This window comes from Anabrus simplex, chromosome 6 (assembly GCF_040414725.1).
Source record: "Anabrus simplex isolate iqAnaSimp1 chromosome 6, ASM4041472v1, whole genome shotgun sequence".
In the NCBI taxonomy this organism is placed as follows: Eukaryota; Metazoa; Arthropoda; class Insecta; order Orthoptera; family Tettigoniidae; genus Anabrus; species Anabrus simplex.
Genome location: NC_090270.1, coordinates 114,690,916 through 114,709,028, shown reverse-complemented (window position 1 = coordinate 114,709,028; position 18,113 = coordinate 114,690,916). Strand labels below are relative to the sequence as shown.

At 38.8% G+C, this 18,113-nt stretch overlaps 1 protein-coding gene across 1 annotated transcript in view; it reads right to left on the bottom strand.

Annotated features, from left to right (window-relative positions):
• LOC136875886 (uncharacterized) overlaps nt 1-3,176 on the bottom strand; it is a 637,093-nt gene extending 633,917 nt beyond the window's left edge. The window contains exon 1 of the mRNA XM_067149506.2: nt 2,779-3,176. Coding sequence (XP_067005607.2) covers nt 2,779-2,869 — 91 coding nt within the window. The 5' untranslated portion in view covers nt 2,870-3,176. The remainder of the gene's footprint in view (nt 1-2,778) is intronic.
• Between the last annotated feature and the right edge of the window lie 14,937 nt (nt 3,177-18,113).

Sequence of the window (18,113 nt, the reverse complement as noted above, 5' to 3'; positions counted from 1 at the left end):
TGACCACTACCTGTACTAAACTCTATGGTTAAACTTTACATAAACTGAATCCATGGAAGTATACAGGGCTACACGTAAATAAATACATCTCAAAGTCATTCTATCACGTTATACTCTAGAAAAAATAAATTCTACAATTTTTTTTATGATGACTGTTTAATAATGAAGTTTAATACGGTAGTGACGGGTTCTGAAATCAAAAGCTCTCTCCATTATCATAAATGTGGAGGATTCGGGAAGACCCATGGGATAGAACATAATGGAGTGGTTTTTTTGTTTGTTTTTGCTAGTTGTTTTACGTCGCACCGACACAGATAGGTCTTACGGCGACGATGGGACAGGAAAGGGCTAGGAGTGGGAAGGAAACGACCGTGGCCTTAATTAAGGTACAGCCCCAGCATTTGCCAGGTGTGAAAATGGGAAACCACGGAAAACCATCTTCAGGGCTGCCGACAGTGGGGTTCGAACCTACTATCTCCCGAGTACTGGATACTGTCCACACTTAAGCGACTGCAGCTATCGAGCTCGGTAACGGAGTGTTTTTAACAATAATTTAACAACAATTTTAACAACAATTTATCTGAGACTGCAGAAGATCTCGAGAAGTTGCTGAATGGTATGGATGAAGTCTTAGGTAAGGAGTACAAGATGAAAATAAATAAGTCCAAAACAAAAGTAATGGAGTGCAGTCGAACGAAGGCAGGTGATATAGGAAATATTAGATTAGGAAACGAAGTCTTAAAGGAAGTAGATGAATATTGTTACTTGGGTAGTAAAATAACCAACGATGGCAGAAGTAAGGAGGACATAAAATGCAGACTAGCACAAGCAAGGAAGAGCTTTCTTAAGAAAAGAAATTTGCTCACTTCAAACATTGATATCGGAATTAGAAAGATGTTTTTGAAGACTTTTGTGTGGAGCGTGGCATTGTATGGAAGTGAAACATGGACGATAACTAGCTCAGAAAGAAAGAGAATAGAAGCTTTTGAAATGTGGTGTTATAGAAGAATGCTGAAGGTGAGATGGATAGATCGAATCACGAATGAAGAGATACTGAATCGAATTGGTGAGAGGAGATCGATTTGGCTAAATTTGACGAGAAGAAGAGATAGAATGATAGGACACATCTTAAGACACCCAGGACTTGTTCAGTTGGTTTTTGAAGGAAGTGTAGGTGGCAAGAACGGTAGGGGTAGACCAAGGTATGAATATGACAAACAGACTAGAGCAGATGTAGGATGCAATAGTTACGTAGAAATGAAAAGGTTAGCACAGGATAGGGAGGCATGGAGAGCTGCATCAAACCAGTCTATGGACTGATGACTCAAACAACAACAATATCCAGAGGTCGAAATTTCTACCTTCCTTCCAAACAGATTAATACAAACGGTGTGCCCTAATTTTGCATCCTCCAATTGTTCGAAGGCATTTACAGCGTACATGGAGAAGGGCATAACAATATCTGTACATGTGCAGGAAAGAAATACATTCATTAAAAAAAAAAAAGAAGATCTCATTTGCCCAGAATTTATACGAACATCTAATGAATAAAAAAATAAGATAAATCGTAGAGTTTAGACACGTGTAGAGTTGAATTGCACATTACGTTCACTTTCAAAATACTATCGACGTAATGTACTTAGGCTTTCGAGTGGATGTGATAAATATCCAGACAAAAGACAGGGCGCACTAGATGCAATGCCTTTAGATCAGAATTTAATTAGGATACCAAAGATAAAATTTTGAATTATACATGATTTCTTTATTCGCCAAACCATTATAGGCCTACATAACATATGTTATCTCAGGAAAATCTAAGCGTCTCTGAGAATTTCCGCTAAAACATATTTTGCCCGAAACGCCAGCAGGTGAAAACGCATACTAAAATATCAAACGATAAATTATAACTAAGACAATGTACACAGAAATCTCAGAGTGGAGAAAATTCCACAGTTGCTGCTCTAGATTTTATACGGATGGGAGAATGATTGAAAGTGACAGTGAAAGAACGGAGGTTTTGTTAAAATATGGAATAGAATAAACATACTTTATGCATTAGTTATTTCTAGGATACATACAGTAGTAGTGACATTTTGAACAGGATAGTCTTTGGAGGACTAGGCATTCTCACGGACTGATATGTTCCCTTAGAAAAGACATCTGAATAAAACAAATAAAACCACACACACACTCTTACTGTATTCTAATTGGAAAAAGAATTCCACTATACTCCATTATTCTATGCCCAAGAAATACAGTACACGAAGATGGCCTTTCAAAATTCACTAGTCCTCTAAACTCTCAGTTAGACCTACCAAATTTACTGTAATTTATGAACAAGAATTGCATAAGAAAGTAAACAAATATGAAATTAATTCAAATTGTAAAAGGCACGGAGGTACAGTATATCATCTGGGAACAGAAAAACAAATTGTTACTGTGTGCCAATGAAGGCAAAGAAAGAAAGAAAGAAAGAAAGTGAAAGGCATACCAAAATAAGAATTACGAACATATGGCATATGTGAATCCACCAACATTAAATAGGAGAATGACAAGAAGAATAATTGTCATTTTCACAAACCACTGAAAGAAAACAAAAAGTAAGGTTATGTCAACAGACGTTGCAAAACAAAACAGAAGACGACGAACCTTCTGAAGTGCTACTGATGATGACAATGTTATTTTGTCGTTAGCAATGTCATCTATCTATGTACACGAATATTGGTGAAATGATATAGGATACATAAAAAAATACAAAAGCTCAATCTCATTGCTTACCTCTCGAATGCAAATCCACAGGAAATCCACTGCATTCCTCGAAAATATCCAACCCCAAGAATAATCCACAAAGAAGCAAAGGCTTTTCCATAATAACACTCACAGCAATTCCTCGTAACTTTTCATTTGAAACACTGCCTCATGATAAAAAGCATCGATGCTAGGTAAATGGTGGTGTGTGGACTTCGAAAACAGGGTAAGCACAAAACGTAAAAATTCATCCTTTACATCACAAAAGGACATGGAACCAACGATACAGTACACACGGATTAAAATGTCACACTCAAAACCGTTTCAGAATTCCGCAATTCAATGTCCATTAAGTTGATGTTATCATATGCACTGCTTAAAGTCACTAACGTCAACTGCAAGTCGTTGCCATTTTGAAAACCTCCCTGCTTGAGCGCTACCTCTCGGAAACAATTTCAAACTTTATTTCTGTTGGCGCTCTCTATCAGTGAGACAAGAGACTATTGAGAAAATAGAATAATGCTAAAGGTAGCCAACATAACCAGCAGAAAAAGAAAATACCTCCACCTCACTCCACCTCATAGCCGACTACTGGCTCCGCTCCACCTCATTGACTGTTTCTCATCTATATCCCAAAAGCAATGCCTTAACGACGCAACCACTCTTCTCCGTCATTTGCTCTCTTTTCAATTGTATGTAATTGTCACACCCTAATCCGTTTCCGATGTCTTCCAAGTACGTCTCAGGCCGTCCTCTTTCATTTCTTCCCCAACACTTTTTTTTCTCTTTTATATTTCTTTCAATAATCTTCTCTCTGTTGTTGTTAAACCAATATTCCTTTTTCAATACTTTCGTACAACCCGAACAATTCCTTCTAAACCGGCGTCAGGCGCACGAATGTTGGTCATATCGGGTCGTATTGTCGGGCGCAAACGGTCGTTTTGACCGGGTTGGCTATAACCAAATACAGTAGAGACAATACGCGACACCAAATACAGTAGATACTAGTATGTATTTTTAGTATGTCTCTACTGTATTTGGCCGTTGCCTACGAGATATACAAGGCTGGGAAGTGTGCGCTAGTTCTGAGCATAAAAACCGTCCCCAACCAGGTTGGTAGTACCGCCGCCAGATGTCTCGACATCGTGCTATAGTTTTCATGTGCTGTAGTTTATTAATATATGGAGAAAAGTGTTTTTAATACGTTTACTTATAGATTTCACTTGCTGATAGTGTTCAAATGAACTCGAAGTAAATTTCATATACTCTATAAAATATGGTATATCGTACTGTAAGTCCAATTCGTAAAAAAATAAATAAAATAAAATAATAATAATAATAATAATAAAATAAATAAATGGAGTTTTCAATCATTTTCAGCCGATCCAGTTTTAAAGGAGAAGTGGATAATTGCTACATCCGGACGAAGGTAAGGTGGCAAATTAGGTTCGCTTTGGTCGCCTGGGACGTCATCCAGAGTCTGTGAGACTTCAGATTAAGGGTTACAGATTCATTAGATCACTTCACTGCTAACGACTACCGCATCAAAAGACACGAATTAGGCCTATGTTGGCTTTTCGAATCGAAGAAAACTAGAATAACACTCCTCATTAAAGATCCCCCTGTGGGTGAGGGCGGTAGAAGAACACCCACGCTATCCTCAGCCTATCGTAAGAGGCGACTAAAAGGGGCCGCAGGGGCTCTGAACTTTGAAGAGTGGGTTAGCGACCACGGGACCCTTAGCTGAATCCTGGCATTGCTTCCACTTACTTGTGCTAGGCTCCTCACTTTCATCTATCCTATCCGACTCCTCTTGGACAACTTGTTTTTTTTCAACCCCCACGGTATTAGGTTCCCCAGGCCTAGGGATCCTTTCATTTTCACGTGGTCCTTGTCTTCCTTTGGCCGATATCTTCACTTTTTGAAGTGTCGGATCCGTTCATTTTTTTCCCTCAGATTAGTGTTATATAGAGGACGGTTGCCCAGTTGTGCTTCCCCTTAAAACAATAATCACCACCACCACCACCACCACCACGACCACTTCATTGAAGGAAACCTCCATTACGAAGCCATGAATTTGACATGTGTGGAGGAAACATTAGGATCCCTTATCATAGATGAAATGGCTATCAAGCCCAGAGTACACTATGATCGTAATCCTGATCAGAAACAGTTCTGGAAATAGGCCTACTTGATGAGACGCTCGAAGGCAAGCTAACTAATCAATTCGCGATTATTCTATTTTCTTTCAGATGTACTATTTTTAATAGGCCTAAAATATCTGGAAGTTTTTTGCTACTGGTTTTACGTCGCACCGACATAGATAAGTCTTATGGCGACGATGGGATAGGAAAGGGCTAGGAGTGTGAAAGAATCGGCCGTGGCCTTAATTAAGGTACAGCCACAGCATTTGCCTGGTGTGAAAATGGAAAACCACGGAAAACCATCTTCAGGGCTGCCGACAGTAGGATTCGAACCCACTATCTCCCCAATGCAAGCTCATAGCTGCGCGCTCCTAACCGCACGGCCAACTCGCCCGGTAGTTTTATATTATCTTAGATGCTATTGATATTAAGAATGAGACCATGCCTTTTCAGAAAAACCTGTCACTCTGGAGTAGTCTTCCTTGGCCATGATATGTGGTTATCTCGTTCGAGTTGCGGAAGAAAATTCCAACTGTGAATCATGCTTGGGACATATCCTCAGTCACTACTGACAGTCCATTGATGTGCCTCATTAGGATGAAAGATCGTGGAGTATTACGCTACCCCTCAAAAGAATTTGTTTACTTCCTGCAAAATATGTTGAATTTTACGCGTCACTCATTACGGTATCTGGGAAATACGAATTTAGTTTAAAAACTTCACGTTTTTGTTGTTCCAAAGTTCATTGAGGCATTCAAATGTGACGAGTGTGATCAGAGAGTACTGACTGCAACTCTCATTACAAAACTTTTAAAACCAGTACTCGACAATGAAGCTCATACAATTGATTACAGATGCTCATGACTTGGAAAAGAACTTCAGGACAAAGCCTTTAAGTTGGAAGTTCTTAAAAATGTGAGTGATACGAGCAGTGATCATGGTAAGTCATTTTTAATGTATTACTTTTATTAATTATCACACTTGACTTCGCCTAAAATAATACCAAATACCACCTAAATGTGCCTTACTTTACATCCAACCACTCGAAATCACATTTAGGTGGTCCTAACTTCATTATTTGTAGATTTTTACGTCTTTAGAAACCAACATGTACTATTAATTGAATGTATTTCGCGCGAGCAGCATAGCAGGATGTCGAGACCTCTAGCGGACGTTCGTAAAACTACTTGCGACCCGCATTTCTATCGGTCCACTTCCCGGCCTTGTATATCTCGTAGGCAACGATTTGGCGTACTAAAAATACATACTAGTATCTACTGTATTTGGTGTCGCGTATTGTCTCTACTGTATTTGGCGACACTTAAGGATTTAGCCTTGTTAAAATGGGAGACAATTCGATGGTGGCGCTCCTAGTGACTTGACCTGAAAAGTCGCGCTAAATTCAAATATCAATGGAAATGCGTATACGCAAATGGATACATAAATGATGTCTAGAAAGAAAGTGTTATTGAGATATTAACTTCGAAGTTGCTAAAGCAATTGTGGATAAATGAATGAAGAATTATTTGAAAGGTTATTATTTAAAGACTGAAATTGGACATACTGTATAAACAAGATGTGAAATGGACTGCTGTGAAATGGCTTGAACTTTCATTTATGCATTACATTTTTCTTTAGCATCCCTGCCTGCACTTTTACGGTTAGATTTGTCTTTTTCTCTCATTTAAAAAACATTTTATCATCACATTAAGACACTTGTCAATAAAAATATCAGCACATTCCTTACACACATGATGCAATGAATTCACATTTAAAAGCTGGACAATTTTCCTCTTAACATGAAGCCTACTAATAGAAATAAAATCTATAAAATTAGCCTCAAAATCATTCAAAACTTCCCTATAAGCAATACTTGCTATTTCTTCTTTCTTCTTCTTTTCTAGCCTATTTCAATCCACTGCTGGATATAGGCCTCTTCCATATGTTTCCATCGTCTTCGGTCTTGAGCCACTTGGAACCAGCGTGTTCCAGCCAACAGCTTTACGTCGTCGAGCCATCTCTTCTGGGGTCTTCCAATACTTGCTATTACATTAGGGTAAAGCAAATCTGCATCATCATACTGCTTCAACAAAATGTGTACATTTCTTAAGTCTCCCATATTTTGTTCAGTGCTTGACAACACATTATGACATTCCAAATGGGGTAACTTGGAACACAACCAGCCACACATATATGCATATGCATATGCATTTTCTTGAATTAAATCAAAACCCACAGATCACACTTACAACAACACATCGGTATTGAAGGTTAACTACTGCACTACACAATAAAATATGCGTATTATGTTTTAAGCCAGTTAAAATATGGGTCGAGCAGGTCAGAAGATTATGAAGTAGGCCTACTATAAAAATCTCTTTGTCACTGGAAGAATATATATGCGAACACAATATTACTTACATTTTCTTGTCACGAGCGAAGCGAAAGAAAGACCTCGCATTCTTCTCTACTTCATAATTACTGCAGCCAAACACAGCACATACCTTTCCTCTCATGTTGAGAGGAGATATCAAGGTATGACACACACTACTATTTAATTATGTCAACTCACTGAAAACGCATAAATAACACCAAAAACTTTGCACACAAACACACGTGCTCTTGTGACAGAATCAGTAGTTCTCAGGTCTACCCGCTACAGAGAGCTCTAATAGCTGTCCCTCGATATCTCGCTGAGTGTCGCATATTGTTTCTACTGTATTTGCTATAACTTTATTAAACAATAACATTGTTTCACCATAATGTTTTGTTTTGGAATTTTCTAGACTAATTATGATTTTTCCCAAAACTTTGTGAAACTGAACCACTTATAATTAATACATACCGTATACAATTATTGCATACCATTTCTATGGTTTAAAGACACATTTCAATATAATTATTTATTATGGACTACATTATTATTTCTCAAGATTTTTACTAAAATTGGTAATAAGAGCTAGAAAAGAATATAATGAACAGGAAATGTATTGAATGCAAGTGTTGATTTATGCAAAATGCATGGGTCCAAACATTTAGGAAGACTTAATGTCCATTGGGTATCTCACATTCCAATCATGCTAGTCCTCGATGGCTGATCTCTTGTTTTGCATCAAACGTGACACAAGCAGAAGACATGGGTGCCTGCAAGGGGCCCTGGAATTCTAAAAAGGTTGATGGTCAATTGTTTAATATCATACCAGATTATTTCATTAACTGAACTTACTGACAGTCATCTAGCATCTGTTATTTATGTTGCTGACATTATATTGGTTTTTATATTCAAGAAAATTGTTAATGTGGCCCCCCCCCCCCCCCCCCCCCGGAAAAGATCCTGCGGGCGCTCATGGCAGGAGTGGTGTGTTTTCTACAAAGGCCTCACAAAATGTACACCGTGTTCTTGTCTTGGAATTCTTTCACCAATCACAGAAAACGCAGCGGCCCGATCCTGCTATGTTCATTGGTCTTTTCTTGGTTGTTTCTTTGGAGTAGTTTCACCTCTTGCTTCAAGAAATTGCTTGATCCGCAGTTTTATATCTCGAGGCATGGAGATGACTGACAATTGCTCTTTCATGAAATCCACACAAAGGCTCCCATGGCAGTTCTTTCAGGTACTGCCATCTCTCGATGGGATTTTGAGTGACATATTTCAACAATATATAGCTATTGATTCTGCCAATGTTCAGTATAGAGAAAAAAAACGTTCGTGGCCAACAGCGGCTTATTCTTGAAACTGAGTAAGAGTTCTTCATTTCATCTACTTCCTCCATTGTCAGGTTCTTCTTCTTCTTCTAGTCCCTATCCATTCCAGATGTCGGCAACCGTCTTGGATGTGTCTTCTCTGTTGTGAGCTGCTTGAAGTAACTCTGCCGATGTTTTGAGAGTCCAGTCTCTGAGGTTTTTTAGCCAGGAGATTTGTCTCCTGCCAACATCTTTCTTTCTAGGTATCCTTCCTTGCAGAATTTCTTGCAGTAGATGGTACCTGCTTCTGTTTCTCATGATGTGACGAAGATATTGTAGCTTTCTCGTTTTTACAGTGGTCAGTACTTCCTTATCTTTTCTCATTCTTCGAAGGATCTCTGCATTTGTGATATGATCTGTCCGTGACACTCTTAGCATCTCAAATGCCTATAATATTTTACTGAGCGACTTCGTTAAAGTCCATGTTTCAGCACCGTAATTGAGAACAGACAATACATAGCAGCAAAGGAGTCTCATTTTTGTAACTAGCATTAAGTCACGATTTTTAAATAGTTTTCCCATTTTGTTGAACACAGTCCTAGCTTTTCCAATGCGGGACTTCACTTCAACCGAATTATCCCATTGATCATTAACAATGGTGCCGAGATAAGTGTATTTCTGGACTCGTTCAACAGGATTATGGTCAATTAGTAGATGGCATGCATGGATAAAGTTTTTACTTATGACCATAACTTTGGTTTTCTTTATATTAATGTCAAGACCATATTCATGGCTAGCGAATGCTACTCTTTCAATGAGATATTGTAAACTTTCTAAACTATCTGCAAAAATTACAATCATCAGCATATCGAATGTTGTTTATCCATTGTCCATTTAAAAGCACTCCCATCTGTATATCATCCAGTATGTATATGTATATCCCATGTCGTTCCATCTTAAGCGACGGGTCAGCAAACGAGGCTTCTCCACCAGTTGCGGTCCCTGAACTTCTTTCCTTCTTCAATGCTTTCCAAAGTATGTCCTTTCTGTTGAATGTCAATCTTCACCATGTCCTTGTACCTGAGTCTTGGTCGCCCTCTTGGTCTTTTGTCTTCAAGTTTTAGATCGTACCTTTTTTTTTGGTAATCTGTTATCACCCATGTGTCACATATGTCCATACCATCTCAGTCGCTGCACTGTTATTTTGTCCTGCAGAGTAACAACTTGAGCTTGCTTGCGGATTTCCTCATTACGGACTCTGTCCCTCCGTGTTTTGTCGATCATGCTATGGACAAATTTCATTTCTGCTGCCTGGATTCTACTAACATCTTTGTTTCTCATGGTCCATGTTTCGCAACCATAGGTCAGGATTGGTACGTAATAAGTTTCATATATGACTCTCTTACATTTTGTTGGTATTTTCTTGTTCCATATTATGTCTTTAACTATTTTGTAAAAGTTGCTACCTGCCTGAATTCTGTGGGAAATTTCCTTATCTATAGAACCAGTATCAGAGATAACATTTCCAAGATATTTGAATTGATGGTTCATCTGTAGCTGTTTCCCCTCTATTTCAATATGTCCCATTGGTTGCCCGTATCTCTTCATGACCATAACCTCACTTTTCTCTTGGCTGAAGATGAGTCCATATTCTTTAGCAGATTCTGCCCAGGAGTTTATTTGTCCTTGAAGATCTTCTTTAGAGTCTCCCCACTAGCATATATCATCCGCGAACAATATAACTTTCATTTTCTTACCTCCAATGGTTTGGTGAACTTTTCTCTGAATCTCGTTCATCACAGTGATGAAAAGAAGAGGAGACAGAACACCACCCTGTCTTAACCCAGATTTTATATCAAAGGTTTCAGTCATTCCTACAGGTGTTTTGACTTTACTTCGGGTATCTTCATACAAATTCTTGATCCGGTGTATCATGTCATCCTGTATTCCAATTTTCTTCAGTGCTTCCCACACCTTCTCTCTATTCACTGCATCAAATGCTTTCTTGATATCCAGAAAGGCTAACCACAAATCTCGGTTGTGTTCATAGTATTTTTCCATTAACTGACGGACTGTAAAGATTAAATCAGTTGTTGATCTCCCCTTCCTGAATCCATACTGTTCTTCGAAGAGGTTCTCTTCAATAAGGGGTTCGATTTTACGCTCTAATAATTCTTTCATAAAGTTTACCAACTTGAGATGTTAAAGTGATGCCTCTATAGTTGGAACAATTCTTTCTGTCTCCTTTCTTGAAGATTGGAATTATGATGCCTGTTTTCCAATCGACTGGTATGTACCCTTCTTTCCAGATCTTACGAAAGAGTCTGTAGATCCAATGTTTTCCAGAAATGCCCATTGCCTTGATCATTTCTCCATTAATTTCATCAGCCCCTGCTGATTTTTCAGTTTTGATGAATTTCCAGGCATATTCTACATCATTCCATGTTAATTCTAACCTGTTGTCAGAGGCAGACTTGCAGGAGGTAGTACCGGTACTGTCTTTTTGTGTATCATCTAGTACTTCCCTGAAAATATATTCTGAATAGATGTTAAATAGCAATGGAGACATTATATAACCCTGTCATACACCCTGTTGGATATGTACGTCTTCTGTATTTTCCTCTCTCAATCTAACAGAAGCAGTCTGATTCCAGTATAAGTTGACAATGATTTTTAGATCCTTATCATCTACACCAATACTTCTTAATATTTCAATCATCTTGTGATGTTGCACTCTATCAAAGGCCTTCTGATAGTCAACAAAACAGGCATAAATATCACAATTTATGTCTCTACATCACTTAAATAGTACCTGAATGCTAAATACAGCTTTCTGTGTGCCAACTGCATTTTGGAAACCAAACTTTGTAGGCATATCCTGGATTCGCCACTGAGGCATGCAATTAGTAACCATACAGTAGCACAATGTAGTACTGAAGTAAATTCCACTTCTACTAACCCTAATTACATGTAGGTGAACTCCACCCTGAGATCTGCTTTGCAGAATTCCTTGGTGACATTCACTGTAGAAGTCCTCATGCAATTTCATTTCAACAAGAAGATACTTTTCTATAGATATCATTCCTAATGCAGAGAGACAACTCTGACTTATAAAGCTTGAGAAGACCACTGGTCAATATTAATTTCTGGATTTGAGCCACAATCTTATCTTTGAACTGTTCAGAAGTGAACATTGCCCTCAATTCGGATTTAAGTTGTACTATATCAAGGTATTTCCCATAGACTTGAATCAATTTACTGAACTGCTCTTTAGGAAAATTGCCAGAAAAAATAAAAATTTCTTACACTCAAGCATTTCAGTGAAGGAAAAATCTCTTAATGAACAGAAGCGATATTTTAACTGTGCTAGAATCATATCATGTATTTCCAGGTAAACCCTCCTATACTCATCTTTAACCAAAAATGAAGTTTCTTCCTTTCTTCTTTTCATTGGTGGATCAAATGTCTCTTCTGTTCTGTCCCAGACATTAGCACATCCACTGTTTCGCATTATTGACATTTTAGTTTGTAATGAATTCACTTCACTGGTGCAAAATGCAATGTCTTAGAGTCTTAGATTGAAAGATGTTCGGCCTATATGTGACTTCAGTCAATGAAAACATGTCACTAAAAATATTCAGAAGAAAACTGAACTGAAATTTCGTTAACTTCACAAGAAACCCGCTTGCCTCATTGATTGGAATGTTGTCCCAGTTCCCAGATTCCTCCAAAATACTTTCGTAAAGCTGTTGGAGAGGAGCATGATATTTGGTGATGTTCTGTACTAATTGGCTGGAATAGTTCCATCTTGTTGGAGCTAGCTTAGGAAACCTTTTCTTGAGTACACTGTCCAGCAGGTTAGTTATCTTAGAAGAACTGCTAAAAAATGTTGCAAAACCACTCCTCGTTGCGAAGAACATACAACATTCTTTGCAAGTTATAAATCTCATTCCGTATTGACGGTTATCACTTTACAAAAGAAAATATTTAAAAATCCTCCTTATCAATACAAATCAACTCATCTATTAGATGAAGCAAAGTCTAAACATGTTTCAGCCTAATCTCAAGGCCATCTTCAGTAGCAGAACAGTAATTACATAATACACAAACAAATTAAAAATCGTAATGAAGTGAAGTGACAATGATCATGATTAGTGAATTAAAAAACATATTGAGGTATAAAGTCCTCTCGTCTAATAGATCATTCTTGAATTGTTAATTAAAACTGCTGACTGTTAAAATGAAGACACTGTGTTGAGGAGTGTAGTGAGACTGTCATTACTATGGGTTAAAACGTGTGTAACATTTGTAAACATTCTTTCGCGCATGACACAGCTTGAGAAAGAATTAAATTAAGTTTGTGCAGGTAGCAGTGGGTGAATACAGCCTCAGGAACTACTTCTCTTAATTTAGCTTGCACACCATTCAGCTGACCTGCAAGCTTAATCGCAAGTCTCACCAATGCATTTGCTGTCCGATCAGAACTCGCATTATAGGAGCCAAGCAATCTTTCAACAACAAGAACATATTTGAGAGCCAAGCAGTTTTACTGTAAGTTTCTGGATTGAACTTGCAAACATAATTCTTGTTTTCTGTTTTTTTTTTAATTCAAATGTTAAATTTTCATCAAACGAACAGGTTGTAAAAGGCTTTTTCAGAGACTCTTTCTTTCCTTCTTTCTTTCTTAATCCGTTTACCTTCCAGGGTTGGCTTCTCCCTCGGACTCAGCGAAGGATCCCACCTCTACTGCCTCAAGGGCAGTGCCCTGGAGCGTGAGATATTTAGTCAGGGATACAACTGGGAAGGAGGAGTAGTACCTCCCCAGGCGGCCTCATCTGGTATGCTGAACAAAGGCCTTATGGGGGGAAGTAAGCGGCCGTGACCTTAAGTTAGGTTCCATTCCGGCATTTGCCTGGAGGAGAAGTGGGAAAACTACTTGAGGGATGGCCGAGATGAGAATCAAACTTAGTTGATCTCCCGAGGCTGAGTGGACCCCGTCCTAGTCCTTGTACCAGTTTTCAAATTTCGTGGCAGGGCCGGGAATAAAACTACCCGGGCCTCTGGGTGTGGCAGCTAATCACACTAACTACTACATCACAGAGGCAGGCCATTTTAGACTCATCTATCGTTAATACATAACACATCAAACACAAGGAATAGCACAGAAACAACACACAATTAATGAATTCACTAATCAACCAAACACACAATGAATGAACTCCCTAGTCAGACACTACTCAAGCACTGGAAGTAAATCACCCCAGTGACAGTGGTCACTTTCATCATGTTGGGTTCTCACTAGGGGGTAATCAGTGGTTCCTGATCGCTGAAAGCTTAAACATGCTGACTTTCTTCAAGTTGTTAACAGATGGCAGAGGGTAGCACATGGATGCTGACCAAATTTCAATTGCAGCGACATCATTCGGAAGGTTTCAGAACTATATCTGCCACTGAATGCAATTTAAAGATTGAATGCATTACGTCCTTAACTTCTCCATTTGCTCTCTCTTTCTATCTACACTGGATTAGATGGCAAGGCTAACCTGCACAACATGTAGTAAGAAAATGGAACTAGTGCAGGTGCGCGGAAATTTTGAACTTCTGCTCCATCCATTATATCACTCAACAAAATAACTAACGACAACAGGCGCACACGGTTAAAATGACCGTGCGTCGAAACGTACATTAAACTTGAAACTTTTTCCACGACTGGGGGGGGGGGGGGGGGAGATGAGCTTATCAGCCAGTAGGCAGCGCTATTAGGCTTTCACCTACAAAGTCATGGAGGGGGAAGAGCGGGAAAAATGTCTGGTCAAAATGGCGCATAATAATCATGCCACCCGATCTAAAAGACAGAGGTGCGCCCGATGGTGGGTTAACCCTACATTTCCTAATCTCTGCAGTCACAAGTTGTAAATTGTGTAATATGTATAGGACTACATCTAATACAGTGACAGGTTTGAACATGTACAAAAACATTTTTGCTTATAAACAACCGGAAATTACGGTGGAAATTTATCAGGCATTTGAATTTCAGAGGGTTGTTTTAGGATGATGAAATCCTTTGGATCATGTTCTCATTAGTCCATGTTTAGAGGCTCTATGGTCTTCAGATAGTATGTCACATGACATCAGTTGGTAACAGTCAATTACATACTGTCCACCTCCACGGTTAGCACTATGAGATGCCATCCTTAGGTGTCCGGGTTCGATTTCCGGTACTGTCAGTAGTACGTGGTTAAACAAGTACATGCAGCTTGTTTAATCTCCAATGGGGGTTGGGGTGTGTGCCTGAAAAGAGCTGTATAACCTCGGGACGAGGACACAAATTTACAAATACTTCACATGCTTGGGTCGAACTGTCAGTAGTCATTTACAGAAGGTACTGGTAGGCTGGAGAAGCTAATATGAATTCCACATAACATAAAACACAGCCATACATACAATTGCTGAATTAGAACAAAGCTGTATTGGTCGTATATAAGAGTTTAATGCAGCAATACAAGAAACGAAACAGTACTCCTATCAGGTATAAAGTACAAGAAGAATGGCTGGAAGAATTTAATTTCAAATTAATTTTAGTTTTATAATACCAATTTAACCACATCAAGCATTGTTACGATTTCTATGTATATTTTCTTATTTGTTTTAGCAGATTTGGCTCATTGGGACCTGTGTTGTGTGGAATACATACACACAAGGGAAGAACATACCGCACAGGAGGACAATGCCGTAGAAATCCGACATTGAAAAAGGCAATCGTCCAGTTGTGACAGATCTGCAGTATTAGCTCAGCATTGGTGAAACCTGCTAGGTGGCATGATCATTTAAGCATCAAGTACCATTCTTTGATAGTTCAAGTTCCGTAGATGGAAAAAATTTCACCACCAGAATGTTAGCCAGCAGGGTATGAGAGGTGGTGGTATGCAATTTCTAATCATTACATTGCAAGCCAAAAGCCTGGGTTCAATTCCAAACCTCTCCATAGTATGGAGTGAGGGCATATTATGCTGTTGATGGTGATTTGTCCATCAGATGGGGACATTAAGCCTTGAACAGATACCTGGGTGTAATTGGACAAGAGTAGACTTACGTGCCGATATGAGGTTTCATCCTCACCATCATTACACACCCAGATGCGCAAGCTGACCTTGGGCATTAAACGGAATGACCTGTACCGGGCCTCTCTGGAGGCCACATGCAATGGGTCTCACATTTCATCAGCATCAACAGCCTCTTCTTATTCCAGAACCGTTTCCCTTGACACAATTGTTGAGTATGTTTCTGCCATCTTTCTGCCTTGTCTTCTTTCCCTAGAAAGGGTTTTCCATCTGAGCTCTTAATATCCATACAGCTAGTTTTCTTTTTTCCAAAGTTTTCCTTGATTTTCCTACATACAGCATCTATCTTTCCTACAACCATACATTCTTCAACATCCTTACACCCATACATTCAATAAAAGTAATAAACTTCATTGTTAGGTTCCGTATTGAGTTGAGACTATGCTTAAAGTAAATACAAAATTTTAATATTCCACCTTCTCAATACTAAAAAATCATTTGATGTTTTTACAAAAACATTACAATGATATTAAAAGGTACTAGTTTCGGTCCACTGTGGACCATCATCAGCCTAGCCAAATTACAACAGTAAAAGACATAGTGATAAAAATAGTGGAATGAGAGAGGATCTAGAAGGATGGGATGGTGGTGGAATGACAGATCAAAGTGAAAAACCGTATTTACGATGTAACATTCTTCAACATCCTTACACCTCTTTCAGCCATTCTTCCTTAGCTGTCCTTCTAGAAACTTCATTCTTTAATTGCCTGTATTCTTTTCTGCCCTCATCATTTTCTTTTGCTGTCTTATATTTTCCCCATTCGTCAATCAGATCTAGTATCTCCTGAGTTATCCACTGATCTTACCTTTTTTTTTTTCAGCAGCCCTATTGATCATGGGTGTCCACTCCTCATCTGTTGTGTTTCCTTTAGCCTTTTCATTTTGTTCTTGTGTAACACGTTCCTACTGGGCGAGTTGGCCATGTGGTTAGGAGCGTGCAGCTGTGAGCTCGCATCCGGGAGATAGTGGGTTCGAACCCCACTGTCAGCAGCCCTGAAAATGGTTTTCCATGGTTTCCCATTTTCACACCAGGCACCTATCCCATCGTCGCCATAAGACCTATCTGTGTTGGTGCGACGTAAAACAAATAGCAAAAAAAAATAACATGTTCCTTGTAACAATTCCCCACAATCTTTTCCTTAAAACTGGATAGATTCTATTTTCTTGTATTCCTTCCTTTCCTCAATTTCTTCAACTTCAGATGGCATTTCATGACCACCAATTGTGGTCAGAGTCCACGTCTGCTTCTGGGAAGGTCTTGCAATCCAACACTTGGTTTCTGATCTCTGCCTGATCATAATTAAGTCTATTTGATAACTTCTAGTGTATCTATGTCCCGTCCACATATTCAGATGTCGTTTGTAGTGTTTGAACCAAGTATTAGGAAGTAATAAATTATGAATTTTTTTTGCTAGTCTTATGGCGACGATGGGATAAGAAAAAGAAAGGCCTAGGAGTTGGAAGGAAGTGGCCATGGCCTTAATTAAGGTACAGCCCCAGCATATGCTGGTGTGAAAATGGGAAACCACGGAAAACCATCTTCAGCGCTGTCGACAGTGGGATTCAAACCCATCATCTCCTGGATGCAAGCTCACAACAACGCACCCCTAACCGCACAGCCAACTCGCCCGGTTAAATTATGATACGTGCAGAATTCTACCAACCAACTTCCTATTTCATTGTTTTATATATATATATGAAAATATAAAGGTCCAATAATACTGTTTTGCAGAAACTTCCTCTTAATCATTATACGATCTAATTCTTCTCCGAGTTCTGTTTTCTAGAAATTTAGCCACCCATTCAATCAGTCTAATTCAGTGATGGTGAACCTTTTCCGACTAGTGTGCCATTTTAAGTGTGGCTTCTTATTCTCAATTGTCTACTGTGCCACTTGTTATTTTCCTTTAATGAATAGCCACAACTCCCCTTGACTTCCTTTCCTAATATTCCCAGTTATGTTTCATAATATATTACTAGAGGACCCATGCTGCTCCACAGCATTCGCTATAAATAGGTCAGATAACTTGTCTTGATATGCCAGCCCTTTTCAATGGCTTTATGAACATTTAATAAGAAGTGTGTTATGGTATACCGCAGTCCATAGTCAGAATTAATCCATTCTGACGTCATCATGCTGCCTGTTTGGTAAACATCTATCTATATATTCTCTATTTTATCCTGCACTTCGTGATGTAAAGTTTGGTATTGTGTCGTAGAAGGCAAAGGTATTTTTAATCACAGTTCTTCTATATAGAACGGTTACCTTGTGAGTTCATAGGTTAGTCTCGAATGTGCATTATTATTAATTTTTTTTTTTTAGGCAGAGAACTTTCTTAAGATACATGGCCTTTACTCTTTATAGTGTAGATAGGCTATCCTTCAATAGGAGTTCCCAGATAATGTATAAGGCATATGT